This window comes from Mesoplodon mirus (genome assembly GCF_964341445.2).
Source record: "Mesoplodon mirus genome assembly, chromosome: 9".
In the NCBI taxonomy this organism is placed as follows: domain Eukaryota; kingdom Metazoa; phylum Chordata; class Mammalia; order Artiodactyla; family Ziphiidae; genus Mesoplodon; species Mesoplodon mirus.
In genome coordinates this window covers 87828166-87848375 of record NC_138985.1, presented here as the reverse complement: position 1 = coordinate 87848375, position 20210 = coordinate 87828166, and the positions used below count along the sequence as shown (strand labels likewise).

Genomic DNA, 20210 nt, shown 5'->3' with positions numbered 1-20210 from the left:
TAAACTGTAATATGCAGGGCTTCCTGCTTCATCCTAGTACCAACATTGATTTGCCCTTGAAAAACGAAAGAATATTGGATTGGGAATTGGGAGACCAGGGACAAAGCTGTGGCTGCTCACGAGCCAGATGAGTGATCTTTGCAAGTCCTGATCCATTCTCAGTCTCAGTATCTTCAACTAAATACCACAGAATTTAACTGGAAGATCAGCAAGATCACTTTCAATGCTGTAATTCTAACATGGATGGGCCCTAGTTGAATACAGAGAAGCCAAGGTAGGAAACACTGATCAATTAAGAGCTGCAAAATGTCCCATATATGCATTCAAGGAGAATTTGCAAGTGTTTCTTTGGCTGGGACTGAAGTTGGTGGTCCATAAGTATCAATGAGTTACATGACTTAAATGACAGCCAACATTTAAAATTATACAGGGCTCCACAGCAAAATCTAAAATGCTGCCTCATAGATTCAACATATATAACAATACTCCAAAAGAAAGGGGAAAGGGCTGTATATCAAACCTTGAGTATTCTTTTTCCTAAAAAAAAAAAAAAAACCAAAAAAATTCAACTTCATTTTCATAGGGTTTTATTTAAATAATTTCAAGGACCTATGAATGAAAAAACGTGTTATCCACCAAGCAGGGGAGACTGACGTCAGCTTTTTGTACTTCCTTTGAACAGCAAAATACTGCAATCAGGTCGTATTCCATGCCTGTGCCCAAATTTTCCAAGCTTAGTCATGTAAGCACTGATATTCTTCTCTTTCCGTTCCTCTTCCTGGTTTTTCTCCAGAACTGCCACAATTTTGTTAGTAGTGGGGAGATGGTACTGATGATTTTTTGAAAAATCTATTTGTCCAGATTGTGGGAGCAGTGTGAGGTCGTCCTCCTGCTGAAGCAAATGTGTGGAATGTCACCGCCTTCAGCAGGTGGGCTTTAGTGGGGAGAGGCTAGCTGCATACTAAATGCCCTTTCCTGTAAATCCAAGCCTTTGGGGGTCGATTCAGTCATACAGGTAGCAAAGCAGAATGCAGGGGACAGGAATCCCAAACCAACAGAGAAAGCATCCGGTCTCAGACCCACAGCTGTTTCGTTCTTTTTTTGCTGCATATAATGACTTTATAAAATATGTATGCAACCCCTGTCATTATTCTGAAGTCGCCCACCACTTAAAAAGGAGAAATCAAGAAGATAAAGGGCAGATGTACTGAAATGTGTTTCTCTATGAGGAAAAACATCCTGTGAAGTGCATATATTAGGCCAAGTCCATAAATCATGATCAGTAGCATGTTGAAACCGTCCCCTTGTGGTCCACTGTTGGTTAGACATGGCACAGTTTCAAGCTCCAGCTAATTCTTCAGTGTCCTTTTCAGTCTGCCAGGGTGTTCACCTCCAGAAGTTTTAGATTGACAAACAGAAATTATCAGCCCCTCCCCTGGCAGGCCACCATACATTCTGATTAGCGTGTTGGCTGTTAACACAGTTAACGCACCCATCATAAATGACCCCAACCTACTCGGGAAGTGAAGCTCATCTATCAGTGCCACATAAGTTATTTAAAAGGAGAGGTTGATGCATTGTCATATGCTTCATCAGTTCCTTTGTGAAGGCATTAACCTTCATTTGTAGCAAAGCCAGTATGGCTTTTGACTTAACTATTGATTATCCCCAACCAAAGTGACAAAATACATATGCAGTCTACTGGGTAGAAAACAGTTTCTAAGGAGACTCATCTTTTTCTTTAACTCTACTTTTTAATTCTACAGATGGTTCTCAAGGCGGTCCATGGATCAGTTTCTTTTTTAATGGTAGGATTTATATTGTGACAAAGGGAAAAACTTCAAGACTGGCACTAGTCATAATTGAATTGAGGCTATAAAAATTAAGTATTACCTCATTGATCTTAAACACAACAACCAATCATGTTCCCTGGGGGTTGTGTGTGCATGAGGGTGATTATGAATATGTAGGATGGATGACTTACGAATTGAGGAAACTCTGATCTTTCACAGGGAGTAACAGTCCAAACAAGTAGCAGAGTTACAGAAAAATAAATAAATGAAATGTGTCTTCGTGTGATAGCTGCCCTCCCCAAAATATCAATGTTTACGCCAGCAATTTTACAGAAGAAAATGTCCCTGATTTCTTTTTTTAAAAAACTGCTTTATTGAGGTATGATTGACATACAAAGAGCTGTAGATATTAAATGTACACAAAACTTACTGTGTTTGGAGATAAACATACACCCATGAAACCATAGTCAATATCAATGCCATAAACTTATCCATCACTTCCAAAAGTTTCCTCCCACCTCCTTTGCGTTTTTGGTTTTTTTTTCATTTTTCCTTTTGTAGTAAAAGCCCTTCATATAAGATCTACCCTCTTAGCAAATTTTTAAGTATATAATATCAGCATTGTTCTTCATAGGCTTTATTTTGTACAGAGATCTCCAGAACTTACTTATTTTGCATAACTGAAACTTTGTACCCTTTGGCCAACACCTCGCCCTTTTCCCCTTACCCCAGCCCCTGGCAATCACCATTTTACTCTCTACTTCTATGTGTTTAACTGTTTTAGATTCCACATATAAGTGAGATCATGCAGTATTTGTTTTTGTGTGTCTGACTTATTTCATTCAGCATCATGTCTTCCAGGTCCATCCATATTGTAGCATGTATCAGTGCTTTATTCCTTTTTATCAGTAAATAATATTCCATTGTATGTATATACCACCACTTTTTCTTTATCCGTTTGTCCATCCATGGACATTTGAGTTGTTTCCATATTTTGGCTGTTGTGAATAATGCTGCAATGGATATCTGAATGCAGATATCTCTTCAAGAACTAGATGTCAATGTCTTTAGATATATACCCGGAAGTCCTTTCTATACCAACATATAATCTAACTGAGCTACTCATATACATTCCAAGAGATAATCCATAAGAATCTGGCCATTTTCCCATTTGTTTCTTCCTCTGGAGGGATTTTTTTTTTTTAAATCAAGGTTTAGAGCAGCACTTCACAAAAAACTGTTCAAGGTTTTGAAGACCCTGGACTTCAGGATAGGAAAATTAGTCACAGGAGAAAGGGGTCACTAAAACAAGCAACTAAAAGAAATAGAGACTGACAGTTACTATTAGAAGTAAATTGGAAAATTAGCTGGTTGATGCTATTAGGACATAAGGAGTAAAGAAACAAAAAAAACTAATAGAATTGGTTTTAGTTCTGAGAATAGACCTAGTTTGAACTCTGTTCATCTTCGGTGTATGTGACTTCTGTGCCCTAGTGTATAACTGGAGTTTAGCATATTTTGTGAAAATTGATGGATCTAGCAACCAACTGTCTCATAAATTTGACAGAGGTACTGAGTGAATGAATCAAGTATTTACCGTGTATGTCAGTGTATAGAGATACTGGGCCAAAAAAAAATCCATGATACTGCCCCTGCCTGCTAATAATTTGTTTCCCCACTAGTGAGATAAAACTTATACATGTGTGAAAATTAACAATAAAGATACTTAAGAAATATATTAAAATATATAATAATCAGGTATATAATGAAGTATTAAATTAGAGATGAGTGGTACATGGCAAAATTCCAGTGGTGCAAAAGGACTTGGAAGAGATCAGTGGATGATGTCATGGAAGATATGGAATGAAAGTCAAGCATTGGAAATTAAGCAAACCAGGGAAAAACAGAAAAAAGGGGAGAAGAAATTCAAAGAAGGAGATAGGGGTCTAGGCAAAAAGCACAGCTTTTTGTTATTAGCGGGGAGATTTGTATTTTCTGACGCTTTGACACAAGTATCTTCTATAAAGGGAGAATTCTTTGCTTAACAGGCTTAATTATTCTTTTCAGCTTTAAGGAGATGGCACAGTGTGGCAAAACCGCAACAGCCAAACAAAAAGCTTGTAATGAGGTTATTAAACAAGAATACCAAAAACTTGGACCAATAAGGTAAGTTACATACACACACACACACACACACACACACAAGCAAGCAAACACACAGAGAGATGCTGCTTATACTGCAAGTATTTGTTTAAAGGCAAATACGTGCACAATTCGTGTATTTATTATACTTGATAAGGGCCCTGAATGTTCTAACCTTTGTGAATATAACTCAACATGATAAAATATATACCTTGTCTAACTAAAACTTACCAGGTGGAAGGACAAGAAGCTGAAAGGCCCACAGAGGAGTAAAGCCCCTTTCTAACTGCAGATTCTCTTAAATACTTGATACATCAGGTTTTTACAGTGCTTAGTGTTCTGCTAAGACTACTTCTGACAATAGTTCAGGGAGTTTCTACAAATGTCCTGACTGAGAAAAATAAATGAAAGGATTGGAATTTTCCCACAGGTATCAAGAAATTGTGACCTTAGTCCTCTTCATTGTAATGGCCCTGCTATGGTTCACCCGAGATCCTGGGTTTGTGTCTGGTTGGTCCGTGCTTTTTTCAGAGTAAGCATTACATGTTATGTTTGTCAGCCCTTCCTGTTTTATACTCAGCTTTTCTCCTAAGTGGTTCCTATAACTCTGAAAAACTGTATAAGATTTTTTTAATTCTTATCTTTTCAGGAAAAAAAAAAGATAAGGAGTGAATTCTAGGGTAAGGCAGCAAACAAGGTAACCAAACTACCCTGTAACTAAAGATAAGTCTCCTTCAGACAAGGCTATTTTCATCTTTACAAAATTAGAAATATGATTTGCAGGAAAGCCATGTTTTAAAATGGTCAGGAGTATAGGCCTTGGAGCCACATTGCTTGGGTTCCATTCCTGGCTCTTCCACTTACTTTGGGCAAGTCACTACCTCTCAGTTTCTCCATCTGTAAAATGGCGCTAATTAGAATAGTGCTGCGCTTCTCCCCACAGGAAGTGCAATATAAATGTTTATTATGTGAACTCAATGCCACTCAATGCTTCTTAGTAACCTGATATGAATTCATATTCTGTGATTTTTGCTAGCTTAATTTTTTTATTTCTACGGAGGGTTATTTATTTGGTTCATATTTTGTCTTTTCCTCTATTGATGTCCATTTTTGTATTAGTTCGCTATACATCCATCCCTGCCCCTATTTTATAAATAAGGAATTCCTGAGTAAGCAATAAGACTGAGTTTACAAACTGATGTTAGAAGCTGGGTCAGAGTTAATTTTATCTCTCAGTGTCTAATATCCCAGCAGACATTGCTGAGTCATGTGAAGTGAGGGGGAAGATTGTAGCATAATTTTCTAAATTAAGGACCATCCTACATGTCAATATAAATACTCTGGTTTTGAGATTCACATTCCCAAATCTGTCTTTCACTGAAGTCCTCTGGATCCTAAATTCAGCAGATCTCTGATTTGAACTTCCTGTCTCACATCCCCCAGCAAAAATCCATGTAGTGGGGGTAGAAACCAAAAACATTTGAGTCAGATCTATTCTGCCCACATGGAATGAAGAAATTCTTGCATCAGAGCCTTCTGCTTATGTAGGCATTGCCAACACTTTTTTAAAGCTGCCAAGTCGGCGTCCCAATTCCTAGTGAGCACACAAGTGCAGCAATGCAGTGTGGTACATGTTTCAAAGGATCAGCTGCAGCTTTATAAACTTTTTATTTCCATTAGGACAAAAACGTTTCATCTCAAGAAGTCAAAACAAAAGGCAGTATCCAATCATTCAAAGCAAGCTATTCAAAGCAAACTATTATTTAATAGTTTGATTCGAACTTCATAGTTTTGGAATAGGACCTAGACCAACAGAAAAAATAATTCTTCCTCCTTTTAAAAATCCCACTCCTATCATTCTAGATAGGGAGAGTCTCTAGGGAGAGTCTTCTCTAAACACCAGTATGTAAAAACCAAATGAAATCAGACAATGGGTAATAAAAACCAGGCAGAAATCCCAGTAGGAAATTCAATATAATCAGATTTCTACTCCTTATGGGAGGAAAATGTAATTCAGATGTTTTTTTTTTGGTAGCAGGAAAACAAGGCGTACTTGCTTTGGGGAGGTGCTCATGATATCTAGAATTCTGAGAGAAAACAATAAGATAAGAAACAAAGCTTTGAAAGAGGAAGGGATTTGAAGATATACATCTAACTGGCAATTAGATGTATAAATTGCCAAGGCAAATAAAATTTGCATAAGCTTAATATTTTGTAATACTGAGACCACCTTAGTTTATAATAAACCAAAATAAAATAAGCTAATAATAAATAAAATGATAGTAGTTTAAAAAGTCTTTTAAAAAGCAGTTATTTCTGTATTTATGGCTTGATTTTATTTAAAGTATATATTCTGTAGAATACATTTGTAATGTAGAGGTTTTAGGCATTTAGTTTCTAAAGATAGAATGATAAATCTAGGTTTATAGCTACCACCTCATGTTTTCATTCCATCTGTTTGAACCTGGAAGGAATTCAATATGTCTTTTCACATAAAGCAAAATCAGATTACATGACGCCTGACCTAATTTGGCAAAAATTCAACCAAAATTATAACTGAAATAAGAGAAATAAGGAACAATAAAATAATAAATATGGGTTAAGTTTGTTGAATAAATTACACCAAGGCAGCTTTTTACTCCACAATGAAATAAAGAAAATCTGTATTTGGGGAAAACAGACTGCTTTATAAAATTGTCAGATTGAATAAAATAATGCATTTCCTTGATTATGTAAATTGTTCAAATAAATTACAGGAATAAAGAGCCTCTATACTGTGTATGCATTGCTGAGTTACAAGGTAGCAAAATAATTTTTAGGGTACATACTTCTTTTCAGACTACGAAGATTCAGTAGTTAATATGCTAACTTTTAAACTGACTTCCAGTTATTTATGCCTGTTTCATTCATATCTGGTCTCCAGGTACTTCTTAACTGTTGGGGCTTCTGGGAACCTGTTTTACTTGCTGGAATGGCCTGGTGATTCTAAGACCCCATCTGTTCCCGAATAACTCTTAATTTGTTCAGTGATCATTTATGAATACCTCAAGCCATTCTAATAATTAATATCCTTGATTGAGTTTCACAGGGTGCAAAGCATTAAATGGGTGATTTCATTTGTATGATATGGCCAGGGCCTATAAACACAGAAGCAGATGTTATATCTTAGAAAAACAGATCAATTCCTTTTCACAATTTACAGAAGAGTTTTAAAGGACACTCAAAACATCCATGCTGTGCCACAATTCAATAGTAGCCTTTTATAAATCAGTTATACAGGATTTGGCCTATTGTTTCAACCTCAATGCTTTGCCAATAAGATTAAAGAAATAATTCAAAGAAGTTATTTACCAGATCTGTCAGCTTTACCTAAAAGTGAACTCTTGGCCTAGTATATCAACATATGTATACATGGTTTTGAAAATAAGGAGATATATATGAAAACAATGGGAATGCGATCCGAGATTTTCAGTCCCACTAAGTTACATATTTAGTTGGGAATTATAGATTTTAGAGCAGGTTATCCAGAATAAATTACCAATACCACCACTTCTACTTGTATGCTCTCAGTGTAATCAGTTGGTGCTTAGTTCATACAAATTCTTGATGGCATTTTTTAATGCACACACATGTCTTTTTTTCAGGTACCCCGGTTTTGCTACAGATTCAACTGTTGCCTTACTTGTAGGACTCCTGTTCTTTCTTATCCCAGCTAAGAGATTGACCAAAACGATACCTACAGGAGAAACTGGTTGAGTATTATTTATAATTCTGAATGAATTTGACAGAAGAGCAAAAATACAAAATTCCCTTGGTTTCAGTTAACACGTACAACAGAAGGAATGGACATGGACACAGCCCCTGGCTTACATCTCCTGTTTATACACTGCAACCCCTATTCAGACAGCACACATCCTCTCCTTATACGAAGGATTATCTTACTTTGCAGAAGCTAGAAGTAGATTTCCTTATGCACCATGGTTATTTAGGATTCTGCTATGGGTGATACTATTTGGTCTGCCATGTACCCACTTCCCTGGTCATAATCGGAATTAATCTTACTATTAGCAAACATAGGAAAAAGAACTTGGAAGTCATACTTCAAGATGAGTCCTTGGTAATAAATACTGAGGATCTAAGAAGGTGAGGAGTTTCAAGGGAAAGAGTATTTACAGCCTCATAAGTAGCCTTGGAGAAAATGCAAATCAACCCCACACTTAGCCATAACGTAGTGTCACAGTTGAAAGAAGCCACATTCAGTGGGAGCATTCATTGTCTTTATAACACATAGACAAGAAAGTGTGTGTGTTTATGTGCGTATACCCATCCTGTCCCCAACACACACACACTTCTTAAACATAGGATCCATCCATGCCTGTGCTTTACACTAGCACAGCATATTTTGGGTAGTCAGATTCATATGTTGTCAATATGGGAAAATGGTTTAAAATTGTTTGGAAATGGCCTAGCAGAGTTGTAGGTTTTTGTTGGTTTTTCATTCATCCTTTATTTATTTTTATTTTATTTTATTTTTTATTTATCTGCTGGGATGGAACTGGGAGTCATGCAGTTGGGTTGGCCCACCTGCCTCCTTGAGTCAGAATAGATAAATGACTAATGGGTCACATTTCCAGGACATGATATATGTAAACAGTATAGTGTAGAAATACATGCCTTTTGTTCTTCACTTGAGACTAGAATATCTCAAATGTGTTATAAGGAGGTGTTGTAATATACAGCAATGATTCCTGTGAGACCCTGAGGACTCTGACCATTGCAGTCAAAGCCCTAAGGCCTTGCAGTGGCAAGTGCTCTGCTTGGCTTAACTCCTCTGCCTCCCGCATCTGAGTCCCCTTCTCAGAAAGAGCCTTGCCCTACCCACCGTCCTCTCCCTTCTCATTCTTCAGCTCCTCTTCTCCCTGATAAACTCATTCACACTAGGTTTTTAAATGCCAAATAAGACATAAAATATTCAGTTTTAGATGAGAGGTACATTCAGAGATGTTTGCATTTTGACAGGATATATGGCTTTAATTCGAGCAGGAAATAGCAAAACTTCCATCAACAGTGAGGGTAGGTTTGGTTTAGGTTTGGGATAAGGAGACAGGAAGGGGACTTATTAGTAACCTTAAAACCTCACCATGTAAAAGCTTGACTGTTACACACAAATGTTACATGGGCATAATGTGTTCGTGGATGATGTTATTTCTAAGCAAATCAGTGGAGCTATCAGGACCCAAATAACAAGAGAAATCCTTATGATTATTGCTTAATGAGCATTTTAAGGGTCTCATGAATAATACATAAATTCTAAAATCTGAACTTCGAATTATTTGAAGAAATTCTGGTGAATCTATCATGACCCTCCTCATGATTTGAAAAAACAATAAAAGATTCAAATAGATATGAGTGAATAATAATCATAATGTTCCACTGATGCTGTTGAACCAATGGTGTATTACAGACATTTCACATAGCAAAGGACAGTATAGCCCAATGCACTTGTGACTCATAGTAGGCAAAGATGTTAGTGGAATGAATGAATAAATGAATGAATGAATAAATGAATGAATGAATAGTATTATATATGACTGTTATTTATCTAAATTTGTTCTATAATAAAATAGAAAGGATTTTTACAAGTTATGGATTTTTTTTAATAGTATAATGTTCTACCTAGGCCAGGTGGAAATTACCCAAAGTCCAGATCAAGTTTCCTGTCTAAGAACAATACAAGAATATTAAAAACTTCTTGTGAGATGGCTATTTAGGATAATAAGCAATGTCATATTGTCATATTTTAAGCAATGTGTAACTGTAGGACTTTTGTTTTTCAGTTGCTTTTGATTACTCTCCACTGATTACTTGGAAAGAATTCCAGTCATTCATGCCCTGGGATATAGCCATTCTTGTTGGTGGAGGGTTTGCCTTGGCAGATGGCTGTGAGGTAATACACTGTGTCTAAGATAGTTAGCAATTAACTAGACTGTTCAAAAGAAGAACGCAAAGACAGTCAAGCTTTTGGAATGCTTGACTTCATCCTTTCATTGTAACGATGAAGATTTCAGTAGCCATGCAGTAACTGTACCACACAGATGAGGTAAGTTCAGAGTTCAAGAATTTTTATAAGCAGAAAACATCATTGTTTATGATGTCCCAGCATATCAAAAGAAAAAAAGAAAATTAGAATTCTTAATCCATGAAATAATATTAGAAGACCAGCTTAGTAAGAAAAATATCTTATATAAAAATCATATGTACATATTTTTTTTTGTTTATACCTTCACCTTATTTCATGATGAATTTAAGTAGCTCTCAGATGTCTCTGCAGTATATCATGGCCCTAATGTTGCCAAAGAAGAATGAGAAACAATCGTACTTTATTACATTATTTATTACATATTAAATACATTAAAGGTATTTAATACACGCTTATTGAATGAAGTCCAGAAAGAATTTCACATAGCCATGTTTAATATTGTATTATGTCTAATTGTAGGAAGAAACAAAACCACCATGAGAAATAAAGTTGGCTATTTCTTTGGCCTGTCATCTACGCAGTTGATATAAAGTAGAAGTCTGGGGAAGCCTTTGTCCCTTGAAATTGCCCTGGTCATTATAGGGTTGCTAGAAGAAAAGTATCTTCTCCAAAAATTCCATGAAAATCCTCTCCTCTTTAACTAATTATTTAGGACTTAGTAGCCTTCTGTGAAACACTCAAAATTCATGGACATTCCATTTCCTCATTCAGTCATCAAAGTAAAAATGATGGTGAGAGAGATATAATGTCAAGCCCTTCAGTTTCTGAAAAGTTATATTTTTATACTTTTCAAGACAAATAACTATCTGTTCTGTTCTATTCTTGACAAGCTAAGGGAAGACTGGTTTTTACTTCTGACTTTATTGTCAGTTCTTCTGTATGCTATTTGGATACTGAGTTTTCAGCAATTTAGTAATAGGTGAAAGTCTCAGAAATTGTCTCAGTTCTGAGTGCCCCTTACAATGTCATTTTTGGTCTAGATTTGGCTTGCCTCATAGACTGTTCAAATATAAATGACAGAAATAGAAGACAAATACACTTTTCTACTAGCTCAGTAGTAATGAGATCAGGTTTCTCAGAATAAATAACTTCTATTCCTATGTCTGCTAATTTGAATTGTGAGGAAATCAGAATCAGCAATTCTAGCATTGACGTGAATTTGTTCATCTCTCCTTCCCAGAATATCTGTCACTCAAAGTGGTTTTAAAAGCACTGGCCAGACCCTAGAATAGCAAAATCGAAGGAAATGAAAAGGTGTGGACTTAGTCTGATGCACTAGGCTCTCTCACTGGAAGAATGAGGGAAACCATGGAGGGACTCTGCGGTGAAAATCCTAGTACAAAGAATCAGGTTTCTGTGGGATACCCCAAATCACCCTATTTCTGAGTGGTCAGCTTGAAGCCATGAGATTCAAAAATATAGCTGTGGACAACTATTCCACTAGAAACTGGTTTTACAAAGATTTGGAGACAGTTACTTTTTTAAAATTTTGTTCCAAACTGTAATTAGTTTGGCAAATGCCTCGAACTAGATAACCTTTCTAGTCGGGAACTGTGAGATTGCAGCTCCTAAAGCATTCACCTCATTGCTATTTCCTCTCTCTTAAATGCCCCTTGATTTTGGTTCAACATGACTGAACTCTCACGAACTGATAGTCACCTTCAAAATCTTATCAGTGAACAACTCCTCCTCTCCCATTTTCACACATTCCTCAAAATTTTTCTATTAAGTTAAATATGGAGGACTTAACACTTTGACTCAGGTCTCCACTAAAATGGAAATAGCACAACAAAAAAGTATCAATCTCTAAAGGTAAAGAATAAATGGCAGGAAAAATAACATACAAGAGATACTGATAAAATTTATAAGATAGAAGAAGATATATGAGGGATCAATGACTTTGTAGAGTAAAGAAGTAGAAAAAGATTCAATCTACGGCCTGCAAAAAAAAAAAAAAAAAAAGAGCCAAAAAGAAACAAACATGCATCCATAAGATTCTGGAAGGGTTTAGGAATTGGAAGCAGCAGATTAACTGAAAGCTAGAGGAAAAACCAGCACTAAAAATGGAAGATTGTTTAAAAAGTGTGTAAGGAGGTATGAGCCTCCAGACACTCCCTCCAGCCCTGAACAGAGAGACAACTGCCCTCTCTCCTCCCTGGTAGAAAATTTAGATTTACTCTGTAAAAAAATCGAATCATTGAGACACTGGCTTACAGTTCAGTCACCTATAGTAACGTCTTCCTCTCAACAATCTTCACTTAGACACAAAGAGCTTCCAATCGTGATTTTATCGCCTCCCTTTTAAACATAAATAGGTAGTCCAGGATCAACAGACAGTTGGGAAAGCCTCTGATACAACAACCAGTAACAAAAAATAAGCAAAAAGAGAAAGAATACCAAAAAGACAAGGAAAATGTACAAAGTAAAAGAAAACTTTCAAATTTTTTCATTGATGCTTCAAAGAGATATCAGAAACATTGAAGTCACAAAAGTAAAACAGAACGTAATTTTTTTTTTTGGAAAAATTCTGTGAACATAGGCTATTTTATTTCCACAGGGGATGCATTGGAAACTATTTTTAAAATTTAATTTAATTTTTTTATACAGAGGGTTCTTATTAGTTATCTATTTTATGCATATTGGTGTATATATGTTAATCCCAATCTCCCTATTCATCCCACCACCACCACCCACAACCAGAATGTAATTTTTTTTTTAACGGACTAGACAGAAAATAAGAAAGAGCCACTGAAAATAAGAAATAGAACAACAGGAATTTTTAAATTCAGTAGCAGGGTTAGAAATTGAAGTTTGAACTTATCCCAGAAAATAGAACAAAAAGATGAAGAGAAAATAATATTATTAAAAAACGATAAGAAAATCAGAGTATCAATCCAACAGCTATCAATAATAGCTTCAGAAAGAGAAGGGGAAAAAAAGAAGAAAGAAAATAGAAATAGAAGGCCACTTCCAAAAAATAACACAAGAAATTTCACGGAACCAAGGACTTAGAGATTCTGGACAGAGCTACTGAGAACCCAGTACCAAACCACCTCATGTAGGATTTTGATATGATCCCAGTGGCTTCCAGAGACGAGGGACAATATGTGGTGTAATCTTTTCCAGCTGTATCTAATCAGATGTAGATAAAATCCATTCTTAAAATATATTTAAAGATGAATTTGTGCCAATGTGATTTAAATGGTAAATAGTCTTTTTCCATCTAAAAAACAAAACCCAGGGAATTCCCTGGTGGTCCAGTGTTTGGGACTCTGAGCTTCCACTGCAGGGGGCATGGGTTCCATCCCTGGTCAGGGAACTAAGATCCCACATGCCTCGCAGTGTGGCCAAAAAATTAATAATAATAAAAATAAAAAATAAAAACCCAAAACAAACAAAAAAGTAAGTCAGAACTGCAAATAATATACATAATATCTGGCTATCACATCTGGCGATGTTTTTGTCAACTTCTGAGGGTATACTGCTTGTAATTAGAGCATTTCTGATGCCCATCCTACTTTGTCATGAGCATACAGATTCACACATGCAGCAGCTCACTGAAATCTCACAAATGGAGGATTTCCCCTTCCATCTGACTATTAATTTGACTGTGGCAAATTTTTCTGTATTATGTACAATGAATCCAAGATCAGAACATTATCCGGCTTCTAAAGAACCCAACTGGAAGCCACAGGAAGTGGAGCAATAATTATTTGGAGTGGTAATTTTTTCAGGTCTAGAATTCTACAAAAGCTAAATATCAAAGCAATGTGAAAAGAAAAGAAAGAGGTTTTCAGACATGCAGAGACTAAAAAAATTTACTTCCCATGCACCAATCAACAGGAAGCTACAGAAGATGTGGTCCTGTGGCCCACCAACACAAAGAAGTTAACAAGAAAGGATTCCCACATCAGAGAGAGGTGAAGGGAATCCATAGTATGCTAGTGAAGAGAAGTCTCTTTATAACAGTAAAGTAGATCTAAAGAGCAACTAGTCCCCATGGAGCAGGAGAAGGGAATACTACAAAATTGACACCTCCATTAGGGAAAATGAAAAAGGACAATTACCTGAAATTTTTATCTACCTGTGAGGAGTTTTCCATTTTTACTGGAGAGCGTACTGGAGAAGTAGTGATAGATAGTTAGAAAACTAAGCAAACAAAAGAATAGGGAAATTATTTCCTGGAAAAACAAACAAACAAAAAGTAAAACAAAAAAGTGAAAGCAATCACAGTACACTAAGTGGCTCAGTTGTGAACGATATCCATATAATCATAATGACAAACTTTAAATATTGATTTAATTAAAAATGTTGACATATGAGTGTAAGGGAATGGAGGGTGGGGACAGGAAATATATGTATGGTGGAAGGTGTTAGAAAGCTGAATTCTATGTATGGTGGAAGGTGTTAGCTGAATTCTTATGCACATATTAGGAAATCAGTAAATAATGTCTACATTTGAAAATTTAGAAATATGAAAAAGTAGAATTTTGTAAAATAGCTATCAACACATAAACATGGTTATAAATAGCTAATATGGATGAAAGTTGTTGCCTCTGGGGAACACAAATGTGGACAGTGGTAGACCAGAAAGGCTGCTCTTTTCTTAAAGCCCTATAGTACTACATGGCTTGTTATACCCACATATATTAAATAGATATAATTAAAATTTAATTGAAAAGATGTGGGAAGACAACTCAAACTTCCTAAAGTTTGGTATATTAAAATGAGAATAATTGAGAACTTTTCCATGTCAAACCCACCTAGATCTAACAAACCACAGAAAAACATGAAAGATTAAAATTATACTTTAGAAATTGAGTTCTTAGATCAAATAATGCTTTTTAATATATTTAAATGTCTGATTAAATGACTTATTAATGAATACTAAATATCACAAATTTGTTTTTTTAGGAGTCAGGACTATCTGAATGGATAGGAAATAAATTATCTCCTCTAGGTTCATTACCAGTTTGGCTAATAATTCTGATATCTTCTTTGCTTGTCACATCTCTAACAGAGGTAGCCAGCAATCCAGCTACCATTACCCTCCTTCTTCCAATACTATCTCCATTGGTGAGTATCTCATTTATCCTATTTACACTATTCATTGAAAGAACAGTGTTCTACTTTGTGCGTTCTCATATTGCAGTGTGGAATCATTTGGGTCCTGAAATGGTCCCCCTGTGGGTAACTTATAGAGTTGTCCATATTTGCATTCATGCTTTCTTAGGAGACCTCAACTCAGGAGAACTCTTTTCTTCCATGTTCAAGCAGCATGATCTTAAGTGAACCCTCTACCTTCTTTCTGCCCATATTTTTAATTTGCAGATAAACGGGAGGGTCAGCCCAGATCCTTTCCAGCTCTAGAAGACTTTGGGATTCAGTGCTTCCTGGCAACTTTAGTAATTAGATCTCTAACACTGATACCTCTCCCTCCAGAAGATGTCTTGAATTTTTGAGAAGTGCTTCATATAAGTGATTTGCAAGGGAATAAAAAGCTATGTTTACACTTCAGGCTTCAAGCTTAAATGTCTCAGATGCAGTTCTCTACGGCCCAGGGAAGAATTTAAAAAGATAAGTAAGAAGCAGATTTGCAAGGAGAGAGAGGGAAAGACTGTCTCTCTTCCTCTCCATCACTAGCTGGCAATTACAAGAAACAGCTTCAAATAAAATGTTTTTCTTATTGGGACAGATGAGTTTGGTGAAAGGAGAGCACTTTGGATGAAGAAGGATTGCCCTTCTGGAACTGTTCTGCTACCAGCTCAAGGGGCAGATGTTGGCATTCTTGAGCTGCTTCAAATTAGAAAAGAAATGTAGGCAGGTTATGTTGGTAAAATACAATTTTGGGTTTTTTCTGTTTTTTATTTCTCAACATGGAGCAGTTAAAAAATCATGTGATAAATTAAGAATAGTAGTAACTCTTCTGTGATGATCCCTAAGAAAATTTTAAATTACATATGTCACAGAGGTAGTAAAGTTAATGGAATGATGAGAAGCTTTGGAGCCAGAGGGACCTGAGAACTATGTAAGCTCTACTGCTTGCCACCTATGTGTTTGGATCAGTTACTTTAACGTTTATGGACCTCAGTTTCTTCATCTGCTATTTGGGACTACAGTTATGATCTTTTAAGGTCGTAGTGAAATTTAAATTATGTATATAAATATACGCATTATTATGTTATACATTATATATATGTTAAATTTTACATATATCTTATATATATAACATACATACATATATATATATATATATATATATATATACACTTAGCACAGTACTTAGCACTAGATCAGTAATAAACAGCTGCTGTTTTAATTTTGTTTCTGGAATAAATGATACTTTATTTTCTAAATGAACTGAGCTATAATGCTTAAATGGACGCCAATCACCATATAAACAATGATAAGAGGAAGATACATTTTCTAAAAAGTATTCTTCTAGTTATAACTGCATTTATGTATACATAATTTTATGTCTTTATATTTCAATCTGCTTCTGGGAAAGTTTATTATAATAATTTTGCTCATTTTGATGCCTATCTCAAAATTTTACTTAGACTCCTTTTTATCTTTTCCAACAGGCTGAAGCCATTCAAGTCAACCCTCTTTATATTTTGTTACCTTCTACTCTGTGTACTTCATTTGCATTCCTCCTACCAGTAGCAAATCCACCCAATGCTATTGTCTTTTCATATGGCCATCTAAAAGTTACTGACATGGTGAGTGAGCTGAAAGAATGCTATCAAGACCAATAGACATTATTTTGTGATATCTTGGGTTGTCTATCCTTCTATACGCTAGTCAACTGCTAGGAAATGCATAGCCTGAGTACTGCTTCTGAAGGTGAGCGCATGACTGGCCATAGAATTGTTTTTAAGAGTGATACTGGCCATAGAACTGTTTTTAAGAGTGACAACCAGAAGCAAACATGCCATTAATATTTACAGTCACAAATACAGAGATATTGAATGCATGAGTAATATGCTGGCAGAGGAAGAGAGCAAAGAATATGCTCAACACAAAGGCTTAAGCTTACATGTCAAGATCAGGACCCAACTTGACCTAGGCAAAAAGGTTAATGAAATTCAGCAATCAAGCACTGTGGTTTACTATCATGAATATTTACAAAACCGACATTTGCTCTGAATAAGATGTTGGGCTCAGTGCTTGACTGATGAAAAGTCATCTTTCTTGTTCTGATTCTAATAGTGGCACCTGAAATAAAACGAAATGAAATGAAATGAAATTAGCACAAGCAAGCAATAAGAGAAAATTTAAGTGACAAAACGTGCACATTTTGCCAATTACAAAAGTAGTGGCAGAGAAGGACTAGCTTGAGAATATCCTGCTCTTCTCTCAATCTTGATCACCAGCTTCCGAAACAAACCAAGCAAGACTATAACTAAAGGCAATTCAGTGAGTTTGCTGTGCAAATGCAGTTCCAAGTTAAGCCCCAGGTTCTTTTCTTCCAGACAGACTGCTGTCCCTAAACCCCTGTAATGTAAGAATTCTGGAAATGCCTCTATGCAGAAGTCGTATAATCTCCTTTGGGTAAAGAAAATGAGCATAATATACAATATAAACAGTGTGCTAGGTATGTGAATGTTAAAAAAAAAACAGGTTTCTAAAATAAATGAGAGGCTTGGATGGACAGAACAGGAGGCCTCTATAATGTTTCTTTTGCCTTGGGGCTCCATGTTTTAACACAGAGAGTGCAGAGATAAGCAAGCTTTCTCTGTAAAGAGCCAGAGAGTCAATATTTGAGACTCTGTGGGCTATATGGTCTCTGTCACAACTACTGAATCATGAAAGCAGCCAACAACAACATGTAAACAAATGGGCAGGATTGTGGTCCCGCAAAACTTTATTTACAAAAACAGTTTATGGGCAGTAGTTTGCCAACCTCTGTCTTAATAGCTAGAAAGCAATTTGAGATTGTTTAGTGCCACCAGAATAATGACGTCAGACCTAGAAAAATGGGAACTCTAAGAATGATGAATAGAAGAGGTATTAAATCTCAATAAGAGAATCCTGAAGGCTAAACTAAAAATAATATGGAGTGAATATGAAGGATTCAGTTTTCATATAGTGACCTGAACCTTATTTTCACTGAAATACGCAACCGCAAAACTCAAATCCTGATTTGACGTGAAATGGCAGATTTTTAAAGGGATTTTTCTTTAATCAGAATGACTTCAGTATATTCCTAAAAGGAACCTCTCTGAGACTCTCAACCTAAATGGCATTTAGTTGGGAATAGATTCTTTTTTGACATGAATGGAAGGACCCCTTGTCTTATGAAACCAATCATTGATACTAATCATTTAGGATGCATGTAAATCTGACATATGCCTTCTTCAACAGTATTCCAATTCTCCCATAGGTTGTTTTGGGGTTTTTTTGTTTGTTTGTTTTTGAGACTGACATTCATGCTCTTTCGTATTCAAGGTTAAAGCTGGACTTGGCGTTAATATTGTGGGTGTTGCTGTGGTGATGCTTGGCATGTTTACCTGGATTGTACCCATGTTTGACCTCCACACTTACCCTTCCTGGGCTCCTGCAGTTAGTAATGAGACCATGCCATGACAAGCATGAATGCTGTGACTATCCTGTGGTGGGTTTTGGGAACCACTAAGAATTCACTACAAAATTTGGCTCTAGAAAACTGATGACACTTAAATTAGTCCTGGTGTAGCTGCTGTAAAACACCCCAAACCTGCTTTGAGATGCAACCAAGACCATCTATGTGCCTTCATGAAGAAGCCTTCAGTTGAGATTTTTGCTCACGGACCATATGCATCCTGCTTCATCATAAGAATAATTTATAACTTGACCTTCAAGAGATTAGGTCATTTGCTTCATCTTACACTTTGGGTTCAGTGTAACATTTCAAATGTCAATTTGTTATTTCAGAAACTTTCCATGAAGGTAGAAAATAAAATATACAAGTTAATTAGCTATTTGTATAAATAATTTCTGTAGTGTTGTCCAAGGGAATTTTCTGAAAAATCAAAGCTGGGTCATCTGGTGGTGCAAAAGAAACGTTTAATCTAAATTAAATATACATTCCCTCATTTAAAAAATATTCCAGGGCCTCCCTGGTGGCGCAGTGGTTGGGAGTCCGCCTGCCGATGCAGGGGATACGGGTTCGTGCCCCGGTCTGGGAGGATCCCATATGCCGCGGAGCGGCTGGGCCCGTGAGCCATGGCCGCTGGGCCTGCGTGTCCGGAGCCTGTGCTCCGCAACGGGAGGGGCCACAACAGTGAGAGGCCCGCATACAGCAAAAAAAAAAAAAAAAAAAGAAAAAAAAAATATTCCAATCAGATTACTCTTGAAATATCCATATAGTATAAAAATTGAAAGTTAAAGGCTTCCCTGGTGGCTCAGTGGTTGAGAGTCCGCCTGCCAATGCAGGGGACACGGGTTCATGCCCCGGTCCAGGAAGATCCCACATGCCGTGGAGTGGCTGGGCCCGTGAGCCATGGCGCTGAGCCTGTGCTCCGCATGGGAGAGGCCACAACAGTGAGAGGCCCGCATACCGCAAAAAAAAAAAAAAAATTAAAAATTGAAAGTTAAGTAGTAGTTGCAAAATTATAGCTGAATCCACTAAACAACAGAAAATAGATAAGGATTAATTTCTATTTGACCCTATGGTTAAAGTATTGATAATATAATTAAGTCATACTTTTATGATCTCGGTGCACTGAGAAATGCACTTTGTAGAGCTATGGATAAGGTTTGCTATGACTTGCACTATTAGCACGGTATAGTTAGGAAAGAAAGCTAAACAGTATAAAATTATTAACACATTTGTGGATTTTTATAACAGTTTTGCTTAAATGTTTATTTTATTTCAGAACTACATAATGTCATATATAAAAACAAGAAATTCCGAAATTTAAATGAATTATCACTGTGTATGCAGATACAGAAAAAAGTCATGTAACTCCACTGCATCAACATTGAAATGGAATACCAGAGGGAAAATAAAGAATAAAAAATGGAAACTGTTGATATATTTGCAAAAGAAGAAAATAAATTATTTATGTGCAAACCAAAAAAAAAAAAAAAAAAGAACTGAACATGCAAACAAAAGTAGGAAGAAAATAGTCTCTTAGCATTCAGGATGTTAAACTGTAAGGTCTACTGGCATTCCAAAATTAGACTAAAGGGAAAAAATTGACAAAGACAAAAAAATGTGTACAGTTAGGAAAATATGGAGAAGTTAAAAC

At 36.2% G+C, this 20210-nt stretch overlaps 1 protein-coding gene across 1 annotated transcript in view; it reads left to right on the top strand.

The window, feature by feature from the left end:
• SLC13A1 (solute carrier family 13 member 1) overlaps positions 1–18923 on the top strand; it is a gene marked incomplete at its 5' end in the record, with an annotated part of 60381 nt that extends 41458 nt beyond the window's left edge. Inside the window, 7 exons of the mRNA XM_082632978.1 lie at positions 3861–3959; positions 4366–4467; positions 7580–7686; positions 9773–9882; positions 14890–15051; positions 16560–16697; positions 18427–18923. Of these exons, the coding sequence (XP_082489104.1) occupies positions 3861–3959; positions 4366–4467; positions 7580–7686; positions 9773–9882; positions 14890–15051; positions 16560–16697; positions 18427–18564 (856 nt within the window). The 3' untranslated portion in view covers positions 18565–18923. The remainder of the gene's footprint in view (positions 1–3860; positions 3960–4365; positions 4468–7579; positions 7687–9772; positions 9883–14889; positions 15052–16559; positions 16698–18426) is intronic.
• Positions 18924–20210: the final 1287 nt, after the last annotated feature.